Here is a 25,627-nt window from a genome sequence, read left to right as displayed (position 1 = left end):
TGATCAAATCTATGCCCACAATTAGTAGACTATATACACAAATTTTAGTTTTTAAAGATTCTTTCTTTGTGCAATTTTATTTTAAACTTTAACCTGAAATCACATATATTCAGTTGAAAGGGCTCTCTATTGTACACAAAAGGTATTGCAGTGGCGATCACTTTTATTTTATAGTGACGTTAGTGTATGCGCCCTTATTGAATAAGTGCAACTTTGAACGTTATTTATGGTACCAGCGCGGTGTCGTGAATGGCTGTGGGGGAGCACGTGATGCCATTAAACTTTGTTTTATGGCCTGGGAGTTGACAAGCCAAAATATAATTCTCATTGTGTATTAGTAAGGCCGTCCAGATGGTTTGGAATACAGCTTTGAATTGGTAGTATGCACCTCTGACTGTGTCTGAATATGGATACGTTTGCTCACCAATATCCAGTCCTTTACAGTGATCGTTGCGGTAAGCACCGTTTTATTTGATAGGCTTGTGCAGTGGCATGCGCAAGCTGATGTCATCAAATTTCGTTTGTCTGCGAGTCTGGTTAACGTAGCCTAGACAGTTTACTTTCACTGGCGAAAAAAACAAGGCTCGTTGAGAATGTCAGGACTAAAAAGACAACTTACTTCTGTATAGGCCTACTGTAACCTATATAACCCATTATTGTTTACGATGTTGAAGCAGCAAAATGTAGGTGGGCTATTGTATCCACAGCCTGAAATTCCAATTATTTAAATAATGAATATGGCGTGGGTATATCAACATGGCCTTGTTTACTTTGTACAACAATTATTTTGTAACATGGCCAATTGTTACATTGTTTACTTTGTACAACAACTATTTTGTACAAATGCCAACAAAAGCCTTTGCACTTAAAATCTAATTTTGTTAAAGTAGCCTATGAAATTGAATTGAACTTAAGTTGTTTACAATGTTGGTTGTTTTGCTGAAGTTGTCTCCTTGTGTCAGTACTTTTTGTTTTACTTATCACCTGTTAAAAATGTATTTTTAATTTTTATATTTGCTTGTCTTATCACGAATCAAAGTAAATCACAAAATACTTAGATATCTGTGACCTAAGAAAGACGTGCCTATTATTTAGCCCAAGCAGCAGTTGAGCAAATGGCTTTTTTTCAATAAAATGAACAATTCGTTTATGAATGCATACCTTTTGGAGCCTAATTTACCCTATCTTTCTTTGCATTGTATATGCTCTATCACGCCACCTAGGGCAGGGCTCTCTCTCTAATACACCTTTTAGTCTATCTGGCAAAATCAATGATGAAAGTAACAAATATCAGACTTTTTTTTAATCAAACATTGAGTTTGTTTATTCAATTATTTTTTATTTTTCATCATCTGAACCCTAGAACAAAATCACTTGGATGTTGCAATTGCCTGACCATTCCTTTATTTCCTTATACACGTTTGAAATAGCACAATGGAGACTGCATTATGTTCATAGTTTTTTATCTATTCTTTAAATTTTACTCAGTGTTCAGATAGCAATTCACGTTAGTCAATTGTCTATGCTCATTTTCTTTCTCTTATTTGGCTCCAGAATAACCATAGAAACTGTCATCAATGCCGTTTTTAAAATAAAATCCCAAATAAAACGAGAATAATTATGCTATATAAGACCAACCTTCCGCAATTTATCAGTGGTCTAACTAATAGGCCTATTGAGAAATGGATTAAGAAAATTTTAATTGAACAGTTGCAATGAAATGTGTAGAATGAAAATGAAAACAGACCAGCCAGTGTAAAGTGCTGACGTTATCTTTCTTGTGTTCGTCTGTGGCTATACCCAGACCATCTTGGCTTTGACCCCCTCAGAACAAGTCGCGGGGCAAGGTGAAACGCAGGTCACCCACTCTCAAAAAATATATTGAAATCTTTATATTATATTTTTGTAATGAGTTGTGGACTATTTATCCAAATGCTTCTTTCGAGATGATTTGGAAATGCACTAATGTAAATGTTGCTATGACGCATACAGTCATTAGCATAAGCCTCTAGTCAACATATAGGCTACTGGACGCCATAAAATCAAAGCAACTGACTATATCTGATTATCTGGCAGTTTCTGTGGACTGATTTCTATCAGAGAGACGATAGACAAAGTTGTCGAATGCCTTCCACTAAAGTCTTTGCTTATTATTTGGATGTGTTTATAAAATATGGATATAGCGAATTGTTTGTTAAGACAACTGCATGGCCTATAAAACGAATGATGCGATAGAAAGGCCATAAATGCATAATCACATAGAACGAGGACGTATTTCGGTAGCCTCCGCCTTCCCATGACCCCAGAGCTGCAGTAGACGGTAACGGATGGGTCACGAGGAATTCGTGAACTTTTGGACTCTGAGCTGTCGACTAAATACAAATAATTGAACTTTTTGATATGTTTGTAAATGATTTAGTTTGACCCATGTCCTTTGGCCTTTTGCCGTATGTGTCCACTCAACTGTCAAGCTTCAGACGTTGGATATAGCCTGCTGGAAAACCTGAGTTTAGCCTACATGTCATTCAATATAATGTCTTCATCCCATTTAGCAAACCATTGGCCCTTTCCACAATCCTGTTTCATCCGGTGTATGCTATAAACGAATGGAACACAGGCCTAATCGAATATAGGTCTTCATGTTGTATGATATCCCAGTGTTATTTACAGTGGGCTGTCGTAGCTGAATATTTGGAGCAGTGATGTTTGGCTAACACAATTAGTTAAAAACACAATGTTACACATTGTGTGTATTAGTATATTAGTTGGAACATAATATACAGCAAATATTCCGTCGTCTATATATACCCTGTAGAACCGAATTTGTGTGATGAAACTATAGTCACAGATTCGATCCTAGGGGAGTATATGGTCGATGCAAAAACATCGACTCATATGATTTTTCTCTAGATCTTGGTCATGAGAGGATGTGACGTTCATGTCCATTACACGGATGTTATAGTGTTACAGTAAAACATTATAAACAAAATATTCGATGTTGAGATTACTGAAAAACAGTTTACGGGAATCATCATTTTTTTATATTGGAATGCTCACTGAACACATTTTACATGTACTGCCACAAAGCTGTAGCCTATCAATAAATGTCGTCATGTCAATGGACAATTAAACTATGAAATCTGAGGAATTATACAACTTTGAATCATTTAGCCCACATGTGTATTAACGATCCGTTTGAGATCAAATAGTCCACATTACAGAAACAAAGCATGACATAAACTATTTCAACACGTTTACACCGGGGAGTCATGAGGTTATGGCAATTCAGTTAGAATATAACTCTTTTATTACGAGAGGCTGTTGAAAGCGTTGAGGCAAAATAAATGATGAGATTCATGTAACATTTGGATGACCCCTTCATGACAAAGACTGTCTCTCTCAATTGTCTCCATGGCTTTATGCCCATTCTTCTTGTGGCAAGGCAGGGTTTGTATCTTTTGTTTGTTTATCTGTCAAACCTGGCTATAGTTTAATTGAATATTGTAGAACATTAAACATATTAACCAGATTGTTGTATAACATCGGAATGTATAGACTATCCACCGCTAATTCCATTCAGATAACATGGTATTAGCCTATCTTAATAATATTGAGAACTTGTCATTCCAATAAATTATATATTGAATGCTTCTGAATTGTAATTGTGTTAATGTTGTAAAGCTGCTCTTTGCAACCAGTTGTATTAGATTACTGAGCTGTGTTGTGAAGTTAGCGAAAATTGCTGTTAGGTGTGTATTTATCCGTCTATGGACTACCTTCATCTCCATTGGCCAATTCAGTCACATGGTTCCCTAACTTTATTCAGTTGAAAGCAAGTAGGAGGGCTTTATGGAGGGAGGAAAAAAAGACAACTCGAGAAAAATTAGTATTTTCTACCTTCAGAAATTAATGGCCATGAGTTCGTATTTGGTGAACTCTAAGTATGTGGATCCAAAATTTCCTCCGTGTGAGGAATATTCACAGAATAGCTATATACCTGACCAGGGCTCGAGCTACTACAGTCCATCGCAGGACACAGACTTCCAGCATCCAGGAATCTATCCACGGCCAAACTACACAGAGCAGCCCTTCGGGTGTACCACGGTGCAGGACTCAACAGTGCAGCCACAGAGTCATGTACAGGAGAGAACCAGCCATCCAAGCCCTTTCACCGACCAGACCACGCAGAGTGCCCCGGCCCAAATGGCTGGTCCCAGGACTTGTGGACAGCAACAAAACACAAAGAACCAAAACGGGATACAAGCCAAGCAGCCTGCAGTAGTGTACCCTTGGATGAAGAAAGTTCACGTTACTACTGGTAAGATACACTTTCTACCGTGCACTTCTCCACAGGGCCAACTGAGGTCCAGCATTTTATCCGTGAAATATTTATGGGCTTCTTTGAAGGGCCCGTCAATTACACCAGCCATAAATTTTCATTGCTGAGGAAATAGGCCGCTACGCTGACCGTCGCATAGAGCTCTTAAAAAAGACATATTGGCTGATATGACATACTTGATACAGGCAACTCAGAGAGTAAATATAACAACAACATCCAGTTATATATTCACTTAATAATGTTCGTTTGTAGAATAAGTTGAACCATTGTTAACTTAAATTTATAAGTTTGAGCGCACCGGGTAAATGTTTTTTGTCATATTTTGCGAGGTTACATTTAGTTACTCTCATGTTTTCTCTCTCACAGTGAATACGGATTACATTGGTCCTGAGCCCAAACGATCAAGGACAGCTTACACAAGACAGCAAGTTTTGGAATTGGAAAAGGAATTTCATTTTAACAGGTATTTGACCAGAAGACGGCGGATAGAGATTGCCCACACACTCTGTCTCTCCGAGCGACAGATCAAAATCTGGTTTCAAAACAGAAGAATGAAATGGAAAAAAGACCATAAACTACCTAATACAAAGGGGAGATCAGCTTCATCCTCCAACCAACATTTACAAAGTATTCAGAAGGAAATCCAGACTGATATTACAACTTTATGAATAAGATGGCAACTTATAACTCTTTTATTAGTGAAATGTACATAAAGGACAACGCTGTAGCCTATTTGACTTTGCATGTCTCAAATTGTGGCATTTTGGTAATCTCTATTTAACATGAAAGAGTTACCCAACCGTATACCTATATTCAGTTGGATTCTCGGATGTGTTGAACCATTATTGTCCAAATCAACCATTATTACTGATGAGTACAAAGGACGAGTTTTAGATTCAAGGACAGTGAATCGAACGAAAACGTTTTCCTTTTGGATAGCTGCACATGGAAGACATGTTATGACAATCCTCCGCTGAAGCTGGAGGATGTAGTTCATAATCCACCCTGTCGTGCATTCACCACAGTTAAAACACGACCTGAAATGTCATGCCAAATGGGGAAGAGGTAATATCAGGTGAGCTTTTTGAACAAATTGAGTTGGAAAGATATTGTCGCGTAAGCCATTAGAAACTACATAAATGTGTTGCACAATGTAGCCTAGTTAAATGTGAAATTAGACAACATCCATAGACACATTCGTTGCCTATATCAATATCAAGATATTAATTTGCCAACCAAACTACAATATTCAATTCAGTGTTTTTTAGAAGATGCAATGGGACATCAAATTGTGGACGCAAAAAGGCCTATAGTTTGATACAATAAACTTGTATAAACCCGCATAATTTTAATCTTCAATTAAGACATTCCCGTTAGTTAACAATTCTGAGTGCCCCTAGATGGTTATAAATCTCCCTTGACATCCTTGTAAACAATGTACATTTTAAAAGGCTCTCCCATGGCATCTGAAATTCTTACACGAAAGTCCTCTTGTTCCTGCATGGTAACAATTTGATATGTGTTAGTTGTGATTCGTTAGTTTTGGACCAGCAATCAAATAAAACAGAAATAAAACTAGAATTTGAGAAAAGGTGATGTTTTCCCCAATGTAGTGTTTACATTTCATTATTATTATTTATTTAAATATATTTGTACATTTATTGTACACAACAGTTTTAAACATATGTGATGAACATTTATTTTAGGCTAAATACGTTTAAAACTGTTGTGAATTATGAGCATGGTTAAATTTGTATGCAAGGTAAAATAGTTTAGTAAATAGGCCTAAGCTTAGCTGCTAAAATCTAACCATAGCCCTCCATTTACACACGACAAATCCGAGGCATTCATGTCATGTCTTAAGACAGATATTCTTGTATTATTCCTATCATTGTCCTCCTTACAAAAAGCAAGGAGCTCACACATTGCGAAGACGTCTTCTCTCTGAAGTCTTCACGATGAGGAGTTGAAAAGGTATTTCAACTGAAGTTCGACAAAGCTTCAGCTGCAGGTTCATCCAGAGGACACTGTCTCTATCCCTTAGACAGATTTCAGCCGCGAGGACTGACCTCTAAACCCTTGACCCGCCGGACCTACAGCCTTTCAGGAGCTATTCGCATTGAGTTTCATTTAAGGACTTTTCCCCACTAGTTTGAGACGCAATAGACTATTGAATTGTATACCATGGTTAAACTTACGTTATTTTAAAGGCCAATATTTATTCAACCAGATGCACCCCAAAAGTTTATGTATTTGTGTGTCACTATGTTAATATGCAATATCTCTGATTTTATTTTTGTACACACTTTTTATCTTGTATCGTGCATCCAGTTGTTGTTTGGAAAGTTTATTGGAAAAATAAAGATTTCTACTTGATATGCATTCTAGAGTTGAGACACTGACTTTGATTCGAGATGCATGCATCTATTTTAAATAATATTTACAATTTGTTTGTCTAAACAATGATTTGGACTCTGTAATCACGTTAGTGTCAAGCCATCTGTTAGACGTTCTATAGCAGTTGTGCTGTTTTAGGCTGCTGGGAGTAGGCTCTAAGCCTCGAACTCAAAATGTTGTGAACATTTGCATTACCTTGTTGTTTAAAGTTAGTTCAATAAACCATGCAGATACATGGGCCAATGCAATTAACTCCTTTAGGCCAAGTAAACAATATAGCCTACTCAAATTATTTGTTTATACACAAGAAGGAACGGTCTGAAACCGTGGATTTTGAGGCATATCCTATTGGTTGTCTAGTTAAGGTTTCGCGCTCATCCTGCCTTTAACATTACACGAGAAACATTTATTTTGTGGTTCACCATAACAAGAACATAGTTCCTGAAAGGTACAGCAAGCTTTGTACCATTCTATGACCTCTTCCAAGAGTGACAGTCACCGCGGGGATCAAACATCGATCCCAAGATCTGGTCAATCGGCTAAAGCCTATATACCAGCACTAGTACTAGACTGAGAGATGTTTGAGAAACTGGTATATATCTCCGGGATACCGAGCAAGGCTCGAAATAAGTAGATGACACGTTTTGAAACTCTTTCGGCTGACACAAAAACCCGCCTCACTCTGGTCTCAGTCTTTGTAAAGATGCAAAGGCTCACCCAGGTGGCAAGAGATTTGGGACATATACGTCTTCATGTGAAAGTGGTACAAATACATGAGTTAAATGACAGGCCACATCTGAATTTGTCCAGGGCCCATCTAACTGCTCACACTGGGGCAGATATGGGCTTGTAGGACATTGTGTGCGTGTGTGCATGCACGCGCATTTATGTGTGAGAGAAAGAAATAATGTTTGTGTGTTTGTGAGAGACAGAACGACAGAAAGATAGAGAGATACTGTCTGTGCGTGTGCATGTGTGCGTGCGTGCGTGTGGGAATATGAATGTAACTGTGCGTGCGCACTGGAGACTGTGCATGGAGGCTATATTCGGTTTGCTTCAATGGGCACATATTTAGGCTATTGAAACATATTCACCTTATTATATCGAATATGCTACCCTCTTATCAAATTCAATTTTACTATAGGCTATCATATAATGGCAAACCATGGTAATGATGCAAAATGACGCTTGTCCCATCCCAACCGATATATAACAGTGGTTGACATTGACAGAAACATGGCATTGTCAATGACAAAGTATCACAGCTTATGTGAAATTAAATTCTTCATTTTATGTTGAAAGTGCAAGTCAATGTTTTGAGACATGAATATTGACCTGTAGTCGTCTCTGATGTAGCCTGACAAGAGCATTGGAACATTTTGAATTTCTTGAATCATGTGAGAAAAAGCAATCATATATCAGACCAGCCCTAAAACGTGCAGTGTGCGTTGACCTACATGTCTGAAAGCAATAAATGAGAGCCATGCCGAGTGCCGCTTTCAATGACACTGCACCGAATAGGAATACACCATTGCCGCGCTCACAATGGCTTTCATACGGCCATATTTGATTTCCAGCTGTTCGTAGAAACTGTCTTCGCCAAGCAAGACAGCCCCTTAAGATGTATTAAACTGCGCTGTCTGCATTCGAAGATATAATTCGGAGACTATACAGCTCCTCTCTCTATTTCTGACCACGTGATTGTCTAAATAATTAATGCAGCACGTCCCCTAGAAACACGGCGTCGTCATTAATCGCAAGGACTCTATCAGACTTGAAAACTGAAGAGATCCCAAGAAAATAATATCCAAACGGTCTGATACTCAACGCAACTGTAGCCATCTCTTTAGCACAGCATCTGAACCAATGGAAGCTTGGTAGGTAAATATTTCAGCCTCTTTTTTTTTGAGTAAGATGGTAAATGACCATATCTGTCAGATATTTGATAAATAGTGCCCTTTGATGTGCGCCTTCGACAGACTGAACTTGTAATAGTCTCCTCAATGCTCTGCTTTCTATGAGAAGAAACCTATTGAAATGGTCAGCAGTGTCAATATTTTGGAGGAGAGTATTTTAGAGAATGCAAAGGTATCCCTTTGGATACTGAGTGAGGACAAATGGGAATATGTTATACTATATATTTACTACATATATTTTGCTGTGTTATGAGAATGGTTTGTACGATTTTGGTTTGTTTTGGTGGGGTGTATAAGGCCCCTTCAGAAAGTCGTAAAAACCCATTCATTCACTTATTGTAAAGGGCAGAAAAAGAGGCTTAATGTCGGTGAAATATGTTTGTTAGACTATTGCTTTTTGTGTGTGGAAAGCGTCAAAAGGCCTTCGATAGGTGAATATAACCGCAAATATCAAGGGAATCCTTCTCCTTCGTTTGGACAATACCGCGTCTTTAACTGTGTTTTAATGGTTATCGTAGTAATACGAAATGTATTTCCTTGAGTTGTGGAAGTTGTATTTGAACGGGTTGACAGTTATCTGACTCGTTGTAAATCATTCTCAGTAATTCCTGAAAGGGTGTGAGGCTGTTGGGGGGCCGGGCGAAGACTGTAAATCTTTCACTTTTATTACCCCCCGAACATATGCTTCGTCGCTGCTCCAGCGTCTCTTCCACGGTGCACGGTACTTCGGCCAGTTTCCCCACCGGCTTTATGGCTCCACAGCTCCATCTTCCAATTGACTTTTTTTCTGGCAAATTGTCCTTTGAAGATGTTTACATCGAAAACAGTGATTATAGAAAGAAAATGTTTCTTCCATTTCCCGTGTTGTTCTTTAAAATACCATGTGTGAGCTGGGAGCAAAATAGACACAGGAGACAAAAGGGGGCTCACAACGTGTTTATTTGAATACAATCTAGGACCTTTTTTTACTATATGCCCAAACATTAGACTATTATTCATTCGTCACTTTGTAAATATTTCCAAATTAATACGAAACAGACCTTTGTGTTGGTTAGTGTCCGTCCGGTATCGAATGTTAAAAAGCAGTAGCAATGAGAAATCCAAATGGAAATCAACAAATGAAAATGCTTCCTTAGTATTTTAACACCCCAGATGTATTTGGCAAAATACAGTGTAGAAGGAATTGGACTTGGAATTGGACACAAATCATGCCAATTTACAGGGTGATAACTGTAAAATTGTCAGAGCAAAAGATGAACATGCATAGACCATTGTAACAACCATAAACACGATAAAGTGTGAAGCAAATAGTCTCATAACGAACTCTTAACTCGAGTCATGTAAGTGTGTGCCAGTAAGGACAACCCTTTCTCTGTATTCATGCAGAGGAAAGATGTAAACGAGAAAAACCCTATGACAACGTTGCATTTTCATCACAGATAATGAAATGTATACTCTTCCATTTAAAAATGGATTTGTGAGGTAAGGCTTGGTTGAAGAAGCAGCCTCAATCAGAACAATCTGGCATCTGGATCACGTGAACAAATATGCTTGTATTTTAAAGCTGTGGCTTTATTTGTCATCATAAAGGTTCCGAAACACCCCTAATCCTAATGTTTGCTCCAACTGTGATACTGTTCAGAATTGCAGTATATTTCAGTGGGTGATTGATTGCCAGCAACGTTTTTTCTGGAATAAGGATACCTTCTTCGTTTTTTATTGGTAGTTGAACGTGAGTCTTTCCATTCTATCGGGAATACTGTCTGCATTGGTATATGGAAATGTCTGAAAAACAGCAAGATCAGGTTTAGGACAGTATTGTCTGCAGACAAAGGGTGAAGGATATATCCTAGAGACTGCATGGAAAGGAATTGAGACTGAGCAGCATTGGTATGATAAATTGACACTGCAGGTAAGCAATTGCATGGCAAAATGCAACCTTTAACCATGGTTTTACATAATGCGAGAGAATAAATATGATGTATTCCATTCAAAGGAGGAGATCTTTATTAATACCGTCCTCGCCGGTAACTAGAGTCATAAGGACCAGATATGGAATTTCGAGGTGTATTCACAATTTAGAATCTCCGTTTGAAAGGTTACTTTGGACAGATGTATTTTGATGGTAGGTTTTCAGCTGATTTCGCATTTTTATGAAAACTGACTTCAAGGAAAGAAAGATGCAGAAAAACTTTTCATTCTGACTTACAGATTGTTAGATCGTAAATCACATTAATTTGTTGTCTTATCGGCACAGTGATGTTAGACATGATTTATTTGGTTTCAACTATATGGCTTCGTTAACCTGCAATGTTACCATTGTTATACATTGATTTTGATGGTTGACTCTGTATTAAAAAATATTTGGAAAATTGCTGGTTAGGAAACAATAGCAAACATTAAACGCAGCATTATAATTTGTTGATCAAGTAAATTCCAACAGTAGCATATGTTTATTTTGGTTGCATATAGCCTATATGTGTATCACTATTTAATTTCAATTATTTTATGGAATAAGCACAGGATTATAAAATAACACATTACATAGGCTATATGCAATTGTTTTCATTGCTATTGTTGTGACAGCTACCTTCAACTTCTTTTGAATTATCTAGCATGTATTTTTGACTACACTAACCCTACTGAGAAAGCTGCTGTCAACATTAAATAGGCAACAAAGAAATATTAGATGAAGAGATGTGATATATTTTAAGTCTTTAATTTTTACCACTTTTCTTTTTGAAAGAACCACCAGCCAAAATAGCGTAAGAATCAAATTACTTTCAAGTCAATCAACTAGCCTATATAGAGCAGCAACCACATAACATTGACCTTAATGTATAAATGTTTTACAATTTAAACAGTGAATACAACATGTTTTACCATTTAAACAGTGAATACATAATATTATTATCACATGGTTAAAGGTTAAAATGTAAAAAGTATTCGGAGAGACATTAGGTTGTAAGATCCACTAAAGCAATGTCTACCTCGATTTCCGTACGTAAACAAAGTGAAGGTTTTTACCAGATACTCGAAACGAGTGACTGCTTGAGAAGAAGGATGAAGTAGGCTAATAACACTTGTCCTACATTTTAAATACAATTCCCAGAGCAATTTCCATTGTATATACCAAACTTACCGTAACAGTGCGTGGGCGAGAAACATTGTTGTCTCAAAAGAGAACCATGTCTGGCCGAACTATACGCCCTCCAAAGTAGCCCACTTAAAACCTAACATTTTACCAACAGTCTCAGATGAATTTCTCCGTTTTAAGTGGATGCAACCCCATATTTATAAGAAAAAACGGAGATATACTATTCTCAAATACATCAGATACGAGACATTTGTGCTAAAACGCGAGTGTTAAAAGTTCAAGAAACATAGCAGTAACTGCTTATTTCTGATGTTAAACTCCAAAATTAGGACACCAAGCTCCCGAGTCTCAGCCAGGGTTTGTGATTTAAAACACTTGTGAAAAGTTCTGTGGTTAGGATTTCAATGTGGCTAACTTGTGTCCCTTCCTCTCGTTGTTCATTAATCTTTGAGTTATTGCTGAAGAGCCAAAGGTCACCCAAAAGGCTTATGACTGCTAAATATTTTGGACGACTGTTCTTTGTGTAGAATTGCCAGCTAAGACTTTTCTCCCCCAAAGCTAACCGTTTATGAGAGAGAATGGTTTGCACAGACCAAGAGATGATCATCTATTTTTTTTTTTTTTGGGGGGGGGGGGGGGTACATAGGCCTATCTCTAAATAAAATATGAATGCGTAACAACTGATACCACAAATGTGTTGTGAAGTTGAAGTTAAATAGGCCTAAATTATACAAAGATTCCATATGTGGCTATGCCACAGCAATCTAAATCCAAATGGCACTTGATAGCCTTTAAACCCACACTAGGCCGTATTGCATTTCATTTTAATCGAATGTTTGCAATGGAGGTGGATAGCGGTTTATTTAAACAATGCACTGTTTTCTTTTTCAGGTCCAGGTGAAAGCAATGATGAACGCGTGAGGGAAAATACAAAGGATTCGCACAAAATACGGTGAGAAAAAATGTATTTTTTCAATCAATTCAATATCAAACAGTCACATTTTTTTTGAATACATCGAATTAAATACAGTTTATTACGTACTTCATTGTTCCTGCCTAATCAAATTGAGGTAGGTTATATTAATCTGGGCCTTAGGCCTTCTCTCTGTGCTAATCGTTACTGTAACAATTTAAAATAAGTAAAGCCGCAGTTAAGGGGAGAAAACACAGTCCATGTGGACTATGGTGCTGCCTATCGTCCTTTAAGATTGTTCAAGCATCCAAACATAGCTCGCAAAAATAATTTCATCAGTTAATCTCGTGAACGCAAGTATGTTCGAGCAAGATCAAACCGTAAACTAATCTAGGCCTAAATTTAACACTCAACATAACTAAAACTACAACCAATACAGAGATCCAAAAGACACATTTATAAACAACTTCGTGTGTAGTCACACAATGTAAATAAAACGATATAATCAGATTCGACAAAATTTCACCAGTCAGACCATTTTACTCCATATTCAGTATTTCCTTTTCTTCGATACCGATGCCTTCCTTTACAAATGAATGTATTTTTTTTGGCAAATGTTTCTAGCCTTTGCACGAGCTCAGTTTATGCAATGAAGAATGATTGTCGAGGCACCATTTATAGGCTACGGAAGGACTCTTACATAGAGAAGTTGCGGAGTATGAAATTCTTCTGCTTGCCTTCCTCCTACGCTTAGTTTTACACTTCTGAGGGTGGCCAGTCTTAAGGGGTTTTTCCTTTCATTCCTCTCCAAGGCGTTTACGACCATAACATTTGTGGTCATAAATTTTGTTGCGGTCCACCATGACAGGTGAATTGTTATGCACTGCGCAAAGACTGTTTTCGGCTACTGTATATGGTTGTCTTCATTTCTGTAGGCCTACTTCACGTAGCCTATAAGACTTTCTAACATTATTAAGTATGTTAAATTGTGTGAGGTTTTGACTAGCTGTAGGCTCCAAATAGGTCCTTTATTCAATGCTCTCGTTTTAAAAGGGTATTTATACGGAGATTTACCCTACGGGCGTTCCAATATAGAGTGAAAATATTAGATAGGAAATTATTCGCTAGGCATCACTAGCCCCCAGTAGCATAAAATAGTTAGTTTTAAAAATGTATAAAATGTATAAAAATGTGTAAAATTTAAAAATATACTTGGTTATAGAGCACAATAACAACATAGTGTCTCAAAATGTCCCTCTTAAAGCTTATATACATACATACAATGTATAGGCCAGGCTTCGCATTCGACTTGAATTCAGCAGAGATACATGTATGTTGAGGTGAAGAAAGAGATTATCTTGTCTGTTGGGGTTTTGAAATATAGTGAAAGGGTTATTGTGTCGACCTCAAATGCTGATTCAGCTCGTTTCTAAAGTGGGTTACACAAAGAGTCTTGAATCACAGGTTAAACTTTAACTCTTTTGTTTCTCAAATGCCAAATGTTTTGAAAGGGAGAGTATGGAGAAGGGCTTCGGGAGATGATCTCTGTTTATGCCCTGGAGTCATATATGTTCAGTTAATGGAATAAGACACAGTTAAGAATCCGGGATACTGGCAATTGGTTAAATGTAACTCATTTATGAAGACTGAATCATATTTCAGCAAGAAGTACTCGTATACTCATGGCTTTTATGGCTCAAATATAGTTCAACAATAAGCCTAAAAAACTGTTCTCCTCCTAGGTCACGGAACCCAGAGACGGTGGGAAACACCAATCACGTGGTACAAGAACATCCATGCCATTGGATAGAGCTACACTGGCCTTTATGCTCTGAATTCTCAAAATGCAGAAAGCTACTTATTACGATAACTCTGGACTGTTTGGAAACTACTCCTACCCCAAACCAGACTCCTACAATTATGGACCATCTCATCAATCGTACTCAACCTCTAACATTGAGAATGATTATCAGGGCCCGGTTTGTCCAATACAGACCTCCACTGTTCGGCCACCAACACTCAAAGACAATGACATGAATGGAAACTGCATGCGACCAAGCAGCAGTCAAGCCAACAGCCAACCAACCAGTCTGTCAGAGCAGCAGCCTCCCGCACTGACCGCATCTTCACCTAGCTCCAACACAAACACGTCATCTCAGAAGAAAAAGTCCCCTTCAAACAATGCTTCTAATACTGCCACGCCAGTAATTACCAAGCAAATATTCCCGTGGATGAAGGAGACGAGACAGAACGCAAAACAGAAAGGCAACAACTGCACATCTGCAGCAGGTAGTGGTGTGAGTCTGTGTGAGTGTATGTGTGTTTGTGTATGTATGTGTGTGTGAGAGTGTGTGTGTGTGTATGTGTGTGTGTGTGTGTAGGTCTGTCATATAACGATTATGGCTGGGTTTCCCAAATTCGTTAAGAAGCTCTTAATGCTAAGCGCTTCTTAGGAGCGTTCTAAGAACGTTCTAGAAGTTCTTAGCCTTAAGAGCAACTTAACAAATCTGGGAAACCCGGCCAATATTGATTCTGACCTCGGATGGATAATAATAACAGTCTCAATTGAACAATTACATTGAGGGTTGTGTTACAATGTAGCTATTTTCCTCTGTGCTGGTACTGTGCTAAATGAATAGTACAGTTGAATTATCGGACCTAATCAAAGGTATACCAAATGCATAGCTCTAGAATTGGATTGATTACTAACTCATGGCATTTGTTATCTATTTCAAGGTGAGCCCTGTGATGAAAAAAGTCCACCTGGGCCGGCCTCTAAGCGGGTCAGAACTGCCTACACCAGCGCCCAACTCGTAGAACTCGAAAAGGAGTTCCATTTCAACCGGTACCTTTGTCGCCCTCGAAGAGTGGAAATGGCTAATTTATTGAATCTCACAGAGCGCCAAATAAAGATCTGGTTTCAAAATAGAAGGATGAAATACAAAAAGGATCAGAAATCGAAGGGGATAATGCACTCTCCAATCGGACACTCCCCGGACAGAAGCCCACCATTAAGTGGCCCAAATCACATTGGATATTCTGGTCAGCTCCCTCATGTAAACAGCCTGAGCTATGATGCGCCCTCGCCTCCGTCATTTGCCAAACCGCAGCAAAACGTGTACGGCTTGGCTGCATACACGGCACCATTAGGAGGCTGCATACCACAACAGAAAAGGTACCTAGGCTCCGAATATGAACACCACAGCATGCAAGGCAATGGTGGTTTTGCCAACGCTAATTTACAAGGCAGTCCCGTGTATGTTGGGGGGAATTTCGTTGATTCCATGCCAGCCTCGGGCCCCATGTTCAACCTCGGCCATCTTCCTCATCCTTCATCCGCCAGCGTGGACTACAGCTGTGCCGCCCAGATTCCGGGAAACCACCACCATGGACCCTGTGACCCCCACCCCACATACACAGACCTCACCTCTCACCATGCGTCTCAGGGACGGATCCAAGAAGCGCCTAAACTTACGCATTTGTAATATTGAGGATTCCCATCCGTGTGCCCAAATTATATGTTACGCTCTTTTATTACCTCACTATTCAAAAGTAATTTATATGATTACACTCCAGCGAGTCACGTGTATTACAGTATTATTATTGCTATTACTATTAATGCTATTGTGTAATTATTTTCTAAGCATAGCTGTTTCTTGACTGTTGAGGATGCGCAGTGGCAGACCGTTTGTCAGTTGTTCGTTTTCTGAAGTGCAATGCGCAATATAAGGACTGACATTTTCATAACATTACTTGAAGGTAAGTCCTGTAGATCTGACAGTAGACACCCATCTTAATAGAGATGGATTTTTATAAAAAAAAATACTCTTATCTGTCAATTGCCATTATTTATTTCCCCAATATTATATTGCATTTATCTCTTTTTATTACCTATTTATTATTTAACAACGTTGTATCGCACATTATTTGTCATAAATTACATGAGTATTTATATAAGTATGGAACTTATGCAACATAGTTGCACCGACTTAACAACATTCATCAAGTAAACAGGTTTTCGGTTCCTGCTAGTTTGTCATGGTTCTGGTGATAGTTGTGTGAGCTAAATCCTTTGTGAATTCCTGGGATACATTTCCATGGTCAATCGTGTCACAGCATCACTGAAGACATTTAAATAGGCTTTATTGAAATATCGATGGTCATAGAAATTTAAACAAACCAGCATGTCATGTTGCGTCGTTCATTGCAGATTTTCATATCACATTATTTCATTCAGTTGGACTATTCATAAATTTATGAAACCTTAATGCTATGGAAATGTTATATTTTATTGTGTTTAACATTTTGTAAATAAAGTGTTTAAATTCACAAAAATAAATAACATGCAACTTTCTTCATGCAAATGGGAATTAATGAATACACGGAAGGTTTGGCAATAGACAAAGAAAGAAAACCTTTTCTTATCGCCTACTCTATCGTGTAAGTAGAGAACGAGGTCATGGAATTTCAAAATGGTATCAAATGGGTCAGGAGAAGGTTATGATATTGTAACCTTGGTATTTGAAGAGAGGGTGCACTTGATTTAAAAAAAGACGATTGAGCAATCATCACTGTGTAGGAAGATTCCTTTTCTAATGATACGGAGGGGTTTAGCGTAAGATTCAGCCAATGCTTTACTCTTTGACATAGTTGACAAGGGGAGACATGTATGAATGTTTTTCTTATTCTGACCAGGATAAGTGAAAGCTTTAGTGCAGCCAATGTGTGTATTAGGGGTTGAGATTTTACAAGGCCATGGAAATCTCCGAAGCACTTGCTATTTGTTCATTTTAATGAAATCTTCGTGCGTAAAATAACCTGATACAAAAGCAGAGATGTTGTGTGATGTTGGAAATGCTGTAGCTCTGTGCCGCACCCCCACAGCCAGCCTGCCAGCCAGCCCTGTAGCGAAGTCCCGCGCATCCTTTCTTGCTCCTGGAGAGCCATTTCAAAGCTCATTAATCAAAAACTCGTCGCTTTCAGGCTCCAGACTGATTCCACCTCCTTGTGAACAAAGCATTTGCATTCCAAATTCATGAAACACATTTCAAACTGAGAGAGGCCAAACTTTAAGAGGTCCAAAAAGCACACTGTGCCCATGTAGTGTGAATTATACTAGGAGAAAAGCGCAAGAGGGCAAATTAATCAGAGCCACATGAGACTGATATGGGTTTAAAAATGATTTCTTCACTACTGCATTTTGAAAATAGTGAACTAGTAAATAGTGTAGGCCTAGTTTAAATCCAATGCATATGCGAATGTCGTTGATGAAAGGGACCCACTCCTCCCGATATCAAGCAAATATAGAAAACCGAAAGACAATGATAGACTACATCATTTTAAAACGTGTGTCTTTTGATTCTATTCATCCCGACACAGTGAACGTACTACTTCTATATGTAGTCGATGCACAAAGAATGGCGGCCATTTTAACTGAGCTTGCTCTTTCATCTCTCATATCAACGAGTCGCCACTCAAGATGACGATGACGTTGTTATCTGGATTAGTCTATGGACTACTTCGTGCAGTTATCAAAACATGCATAATTATTGGCTATATCAAGGATGCACGTTAATGTAACAACTCAAATGACATGAAGGTTATTGTGCAGATATCAGTTAAAAAGAATATGGACTTATGTGCTCTTGTCCTCTTTATGTGCCCTTAGTTTCTGTCAGTGGACAGAAACTTGTCTCGAAGTAAAAGTTGACAGAAACTGGACATTCGGGAAACAGGCTTGGCTATAAGAAACGTGACTGCTGTGGGAATGGAAATGTGTCCAAAACCAATCAAGTAAGTACTAGTCTGTAGCGTGTATCTGCTGTGAAAAATAATCCGCTACTAACCCATCTTTTGTCTTAGGCAGGCCTGAGCGTGTTTTAAAATTCAATCGTTACCAGTCAAGCCAATAACAACAACGTCAGAAGCCAGCCGAATACAGAAAAATCATAAAGAGTTGATGGATTAGGTACAGGCCTAACATATATGCATCCGTCATTGGGGAACATGTTTTGAAGAGGCAAAGAATATGAAAAATTATAATTTGTGTAGTTGCCAATGGATCTCTCACCAACCGTGATGAAGAGAGGAAAACGTACCCAAATTAATGGTGACTCATTCGAAGGGTTTGTTTTCATCAAATTTTGCAAAACGATGTCAGTTGCTAAGAACTAGGATGGGCTACATGTACGAACATATAACTTGTATAGCCTAATACAAACATGTATTACATAGCCTATGTAATATGATACAAATAAATGAACAAGATTGTGACATTGATGTGGTGAGCCTTTTGCTTGCTTATTGCGTATTTTAAAGGACCCATAGCATATTCTTTCAATCAATACCCTACAGTCATTCATCAGGCCGTTTAGGGTATACTTCAATACCATGCTTGGTCACCATTCTCAGTCAGGAAGATTTAGACAACAGAGAACAAAGTTAAAATGCAGCTGGGTGTTTGTTGTGGTCCTGATTGGATAACAGAGGGCCAGACCACGCCTGCTCAGTGGTGGGCAATATTTACATGTAGGGTAAGGAAGTACAGTAGGCTAACTAATGAGGACAAGGGGAGCAGGCAATCATTAACCTCTCCGCCGGACATACAGGGGACAACATGACTGCGTATCTAGACTTCTGTTCGGGAGGCGATTTGATCGCACTACCAGCGAAATACTTCCACCAAGAGCACAAACCAGGGGCGCTTCAGTATCATGGAGAAAGTGTGGGGAGACTTTCAGCGTCTGGTCTGCTGGACCACCAGCACCGTAGCAGCCGGTCGATTTCAGGAGTGCATCACCAAGATGTGTTTGACTTGCAACACGATAGCGGCACGACGGTGCCTGGGCGTAATAACGTGGACCAGGGACTGGATTATAGTTCAGGACATGGAAGCTACAACAACGCTGAGGGGTGCAGGATACATACCCAGTCCATGGACCCAACTTACTCAGGAAGCTGTTCCTTTCTCAGTTATCACAAGGAGGCTTATCACAACGGCGGAGACGCAAGCCAACGTTGGCCGAACTTATCGCGAGGACACCATGCTCCAAGTCATCAGAATAGCCCACTCTCCCAAGGGGAGTTCGCTCCAAGGCAGGAAGGGAAACTTGTGGCGAATACGTTTGATTGGATGAAAATCAAAAGAGGAAACCCCAAAATCAGTAAGTAGCGATAGGATTACCTTGCGTTTGAAATATTTGTGCGGAAATGTAGGATGTATTTTTTTTCTTTAAATTTAGCAACTTCATAGTTTCATTTTATATTCCCTTTGTTTGCAGGTAAATCAATTGCTTATGGATTAACGGCCAACGAGTCCTCCCAAAGAACCAATTTCACGACTAAGCAGTTGACAGAACTTGAAAAAGAATTTCATTTCAACAAGTACCTCACCAGGTCCAGAAGAATAGAAGTTGCCCACATTCTCAAGCTCAACGAAACGCAGGTGAAAATTTGGTTTCAGAACAGAAGAATGAAACAGAAGAAGAGAGAGAAAGAGGGCCTTACTTTGGTGTGTGTGACCTCATCTTCTAAAGGCTCAGACTGTTCCTCGTTAGAGCCCCACTCTCCAGGTTCACCCCCCCCTTGCTCCCCTCTATGCACACCAACAGTGGACAACAGAGAAAACAGACAAGGTTGCTTCCTGCAGATCTCAGGATAGCTTCAGTCTCCACATTGGAGACACTAACAGGCTTTCTGTTCTGTGTCGTATGAAGGTGTTCACATCTTGTGCCTTTAGTTGTTCAGAGGTACTACAATGAAGTAGGGTAAAAGTCTTTGTTAATGACCATTAAAAAAAATGCCACTTTTCTTTGTCTGTGCACAGGGCTATTATGGGGTTTTATAATGAAAGTGTGAAAAAGTATAAGACAATATCATCTGCCTCGGGGGGATTTCTGAAAAGCAAGTTGCACTGCTTAACCAAATATAAAACAATGCTGTAAATCAGAGGGCTAAAATATGACTAATTCATTGTTGTTTTACTATCATGAATTAGACATACTTATTGCTTACAATGAGTATTTACTGATTAGCTAATTGTTTGCAAACAGACTGCATTAATCAAACCTTTAAATGCCTTAAAATGGAGATGCTACGCTGTCAATGTGTCTGTGCCTGAATCATAACATCTCCAAAATATCCTGTGTATAACACTTACTGATTCCTCAACATGCCTACTTGGACTATACAAATAACACTAAGGACAAAATGTTAAATCGTTAGAATGTGATGTGTTTTTTCCAAATGCCTTATTTGTGATTAAAGAAAAACGAGTACAAGCCTGCTGTGAGAGGGGATTCTTTTTTCCAAACCAAACGTTTCCCACAACCAAGTTGACATTGTTGCATAAGAGGAGCAAACGTCAAATTTCTGCCTCTAACATTGCACGTCTCCTAACATGCCAAAACACATTTTTACTCATTTCAGTGTTCCGTTTGTGGGACAACAGACACAAGGCCAGACTTGCATCATTCCAACCTGAGGTCTGCCTCCCACACCATCTCCACACAGAAAAGGACGAGTGATCAACACCATGTTTAGTGTTCAGCCATGACACCTGGGATTGCAAGGAACCAGACGGGAGGTGGTTCACCCCATCTCTCCCAAAGTGAGAGTGCAGTCCACCATGTCAGCTGGGACTGAAGATGAGGGTTATTTTGCGAGGTGGCCATTAAGTACAGACAGTGATTCTGACCACTGAAATACTGTCAAACTGTAGACTTCTTATCCTTGATCTTCTGCTGAACGTTCCAGGTGTACAATTTGTGTTTCAGGTTGGAGAAAATCATCTAAAAAATGACAAAAAGGTAAACATCAGCTTTGTTATTGTAACAGGTTTAATCTGGTATGGTCACCTGAGCAAGAAACAGCCCTCAAACATGCAGTTGCACAACATCAAACCAAATAGTTGTCATTTTCCAAACGAAAAGGATTGATACGAGAGCTGCTGTTTGTCTGGGGTTCTTCAGTGAGAAGAAATGCAGATCCTCAGCAACTCAAAGCTTCTCATCTTAAACACAACGTCCTCCTTTGCCTGTGTTACGATTCCTTCTTTTTGGTGGCCGGGCGGCATGACCACAAATCTCACCCCCTCCATTGTGTCAATACCTGAGGGATGAGGAAGTGAAAATGTGTGAAGTAGGTCACACATAACCTAAGCATTGTCTCTAATACTTCCAGAGGAAAATTTAAAATGGGTTCTTTTCCCCCATGCTGATGCATATGGCTGATCTTCTTTATGGCACTCTCTGTCTGAAATTATGACTGAATAAATTGCATCTTCATTTATCTTGGAAACCTTTCCATGGTGACTGTGATACCTAGCTCTCAGCGCTTTAGATAATTACATTTGTCTTCTATTCCTCCAATGAAATTGATTACCCAGGAAAATGAACCTGGCTTACCTATAAATTACACCTATGGATTTTGAAAATGTGTTATTTTGTTTAAAATAGTACCTAATATAATTAGAGTTCTAATTCATGGAAAGCTACAAGTGTGCCTATTACAGTAACAGCGTTTGGAATTTAATCTGTCCACTGGATAAAGAATGATCTTGCATGGTTTTCATTTGTAATCCGAGACACATTATTTCAGTAGAATGGTCTGTGACCATTAGATATGAGAGATTGATTATTTTACGAATATCTTTATTCAGTAGTTTTGGTTTGAAAGTCTGTCCAAGAAGCCATCTTATAAAATATTATATGATGACCATACTATTTATAGTGGTCACATACACTTTGTGGAAATCATTATTTATCAGAAAAACCTGCAGAAGACCAGACAGCAACACCATGTTGTCCTTCTCTATAGGCTATAAACCCAATGTCTTTTCATGATAGTATATCGTTTCAAATTAGAAAGTACCAAAAATGTCTTATTGCAGTTATTGTTCTTCAAGCCCATGGGCTTTTGCATTATAATTCAGTCCCTCAGAGGTAGCATGCAGGGTTAAATAATTCTGCAGCCCTCAGAAAGACATTTGATTTCATTTGTAGTGTGTCTAGCGGTGGGCAGAGGTGAAGCCACCTTTGGCTGCTGGAGGAGTGGAGCGGCACACATATCTAGTGTTTGGAGACACAAAATTGACAATGCATTTATCTTTGAATAATGTAAATGTCCTGAGAATACGGTGGCAGTGGTCCTGGCGTGTCCGCCGAGGGCACGGGGCTGTCAGCCAGAAAGCTCCCTGGCCCTGCCGCAGCATAATGTAGCCTGCCGCTGGCCTGGAGCCGCTCTCCTGAAGTCGCTCCCCTGGAGCATCGCGCTTCTATGCTCCGCTCTGCCTCCGGACCGCGGCCCACCTCCGGCACACAGCACTGGCTCCCCACTTAATTTACACTGCTGTTGGAGAGGGAGTTAATGCGGAAAAGCCTGCCAAGAAGAATCTTATCTGCTATCTCTCTTCCAGGGCATAGTGGCCGAGAGCATACAGATTACACAGTGCACATTTGAGATGGATATTCATTTAACATTCTGTGTATTCCGCGGCAAAACCAACTTGTGTGGCGTTACTGTTGCTTTACACTGTTCGTTGGAGCACAATGAACTGTTGGTTCAGTCCTGTGTTTGCCACGTCCATCATTCAAATGAGCTGAAAAATGCTTAATGGGAATCAACATGTTTGATATTTGAAAAATGTTAAATCATTTAAAAACGAGACGTCGCATACTGTCTTTTCTAAATATGAAGAGCTGGCACCAAAACAAATGTGTGGGGCGTAGAGAGTAAAGCATGTATGGCTGAAAATGGATGGTTTCTGGCAAGCTGACAGAGTTGTTCAGCGAGGCAAAGTGCCAGTAAATTGTTTGTCTTCTGCAGCGCAATACTATAATTCTTCTGGGAGCCGATGACATTGTGTTTGCCAAAGAGAATAATGATAAATGGGATAAAATCAAACTGGAGGATTTTGGGATGCTTTCTGGCCACCAGGCATAATCTGAATACATTTGTTCTCCCTGGGAACCATGCTGGCGAATGTTTTTGTTTTTAAAGTGGGTGATCTGCAGTTTCTTTCAGCTCCAGATGGGACAGATAATGTTATTTTCTGGAATCGTGTAGATGGAATCCATCTATCTCTCTGAAAGGATGAATGGCACACATTTCCATCCAATGTATTTTTACGTGTTGAAGGTTGATACCCCATTAATCGATGCCAATATTTCAATTTGCAGCCATACAACCATGTCAAGAACACCTAGTGAATGAATCCCACCTCACTAAATGACCTCCCTACAACCGATACACTTTGGACACGTGCAGCAACTAAACAGGTTGCGGTGCGCACAATGGTTTACATGTCGGGCGCGGCAAGGCGTGTTTCCTAAATTCCTGTGATTGGCCAGTGTGTCTCCTGCACGCTCTGAAGCATGACTGTAAATGTGCAGGCTGCCTGTCCGAGCGTCCTGTTGGCCCAACAACAAGAGCGCCGTCCCCATCTGTTCTCTCTCCCCCGGGTGTCGTGGCAACACGATTCCACCTCGCCACTGCCAGGGACCCCCACCGACCCCACCCCCAGTTGCCGGCGCAGAAACACAGCCTCCCCGACATTTCTATGGTTACAGGTAACTGAGACCAGCGGTTAGCCCTCATTCATACATGCAGCTAGGCTAAAGGCTGATCCTGATCAATATTTAAATGTGGTATCACAGGCCTGTTCGTTCGTGTCGCTCCTCAGGGAGAGGACAGCGCTGGAACACGGCAGTCGCCCGAGTGTGATTTGTTACAAGACCAGCCTTGTCAGCTGTGAGGCACCGAGGTGTGACCAGAGAGAGGCCTAACGTTTCCAGGAGCCTCTGGGCTAGCCAGTCAATTACACAATGCAGTCCACTCTCCGGGCTGATATGACCTCAACAACAGGCCCTGGGCCGAAGCACATTATAGAGCGCTAACGTGGTACAGCAGTTCCCCCACCGCACATTAACCGCGCACACATTACAAAAACAGGCACATGCAATTCCACCGCCATCATTTTTTTCTTCATACAGTGGTTCTGCAGGTAAACTTAAAGTTGAATGAACGTGTGTATTCGCTCATTCAGAAATGTTATCTGTCTGTTGCAGGCGGCCTTTCGAAGGGCTACCTTTATTGGTCGGCTCATGGACTGTTTATAAAGAGCATGTGTCTCTCTGAGAGTCAGTGTTCAAAGCAACCTGCCTCTCCTTTGTAATACACTTTATCGTGTGGATGCAGATGAGGCCTTTGTTGGAGCCTTGCACCTCATCCATTACCCGGGGGCTGCAGGGGAGATAGTGGAGTGAATCCTTTCAAAAGCACCATGACAGAGCCTGCTGTTTGAGTGAACTTTCTGTGAACTACAGCCTCACACAGCATGCCTTACGCTTAAAAAAAAAAGATGTAACTTATGGTCAGTACCCAGTTCCTTGTTCTGTACTGCTCACTGTTAAAAAAAAAAACGCGAAAACGCAAAAACGTTCGACTCCACCATGTATCCATCTGTTAGTCTTCACTTGGACTGTAAACTGTGTCTGTCCTGGTTTGATGTCACAATAATAAATGGTGACCTAGGGTGTGACATTTGAGTCTTCCTTTTCCTCCAAAGCTCGGAGTTCAGTTTCAAGACAGCACACTTGTAGCAACAAATGCAACATAGTAGACATCTGTTTTATTGTTTATCAACACACATCTTCCAGAAACTACCACAAGTACAGTGATTGCTATTCAATACAATTGAAAAACTTGTGGTTGTGGTGATATCAGATGGTTTGGAACCCACATGCTTGGATAGAGTTACCACATGCCACAGGCAAAACCACAACCAGAAACTCTCAGAGCTTGGAAATACACCATTAGCTTTTGTATCATAATACAATCAGAACCAGAATCAGCTTTGTTTGCCAAGTTAGTTTGAAATAATTTACAATGGTAAGCAAACACGTGTGACTCATGGACTGAATTTGCAATGTCAGCTAACAAGGAACGTACAGAAAAGATTTCAGATT

The 25,627-nt window shown here is 39.7% G+C and overlaps 3 protein-coding genes and 1 long non-coding RNA gene across 5 annotated transcripts; all 4 read left to right on the top strand.

Moving 5' to 3' along the window:
• The first annotated feature begins 2,883 nt into the window (after positions 1 to 2,883).
• hoxd4a (homeobox D4a) lies at positions 2,884 to 14,490 on the top strand. Of its 2 annotated transcripts, XM_084688640.1 has the most exons (4): positions 2,884 to 4,318; positions 4,706 to 4,802; positions 12,641 to 12,701; positions 14,405 to 14,490. In XM_084688640.1, the coding sequence occupies exons 1-3, from the start codon at positions 3,850 to 3,852 to the stop codon at positions 12,648 to 12,650; spliced, it is 576 nt and encodes a 191-aa protein (XP_084544766.1). In that variant the 5' UTR covers positions 2,884 to 3,849; the 3' UTR covers positions 12,651 to 12,701; positions 14,405 to 14,490. The 2 variants fall into 2 exon arrangements, with proteins under 2 accessions (XP_084544766.1, XP_084544765.1); XM_084688639.1 differs by lacking the exons at positions 12,641 to 12,701; positions 14,405 to 14,490 and having other exon boundaries at positions 4,706 to 5,031.
• A 16-nt stretch (positions 14,491 to 14,506) lies between these two features.
• On the top strand, positions 14,507 to 16,932 carry hoxd3a (homeobox D3a). The gene is made up of 2 exons (XM_084688638.1): positions 14,507 to 14,951; positions 15,399 to 16,932. Exons 1-2 carry the CDS (start codon positions 14,507 to 14,509, stop codon positions 16,145 to 16,147), a joined length of 1,194 nt encoding a protein of 397 aa, XP_084544764.1. The 3' UTR covers positions 16,148 to 16,932.
• A 2,290-nt stretch (positions 16,933 to 19,222) lies between these two features.
• On the top strand, positions 19,223 to 20,930 carry LOC146234963 (homeobox protein Hox-B1b-like). Its single transcript, XM_084689117.1, has 2 exons — positions 19,223 to 19,825; positions 19,943 to 20,930. Exons 1-2 carry the CDS (start codon positions 19,279 to 19,281, stop codon positions 20,320 to 20,322), a joined length of 927 nt encoding a protein of 308 aa, XP_084545243.1. The 5' UTR covers positions 19,223 to 19,278; the 3' UTR covers positions 20,323 to 20,930.
• A 3,155-nt stretch (positions 20,931 to 24,085) lies between these two features.
• Positions 24,086 to 24,905, top strand: LOC146234962 (uncharacterized). Its single transcript, XR_014741565.1, has 3 exons — positions 24,086 to 24,229; positions 24,343 to 24,560; positions 24,728 to 24,905. It is a non-coding gene; the product is annotated as an uncharacterized LOC146234962 (long non-coding RNA).
• Positions 24,906 to 25,627: the final 722 nt, after the last annotated feature.

The sequence above is a fragment of the Hypomesus nipponensis genome, chromosome 23 (assembly GCF_054491055.1).
Source record: "Hypomesus nipponensis isolate SF chromosome 23, ASM5449105v1, whole genome shotgun sequence".
NCBI lineage: Eukaryota > Metazoa > Chordata > Actinopteri > Osmeriformes > Osmeridae > Hypomesus > Hypomesus nipponensis.
Note: the sequence above shows the minus strand (reverse complement) of the source record. Positions and strands in the feature narration are given on the sequence as shown.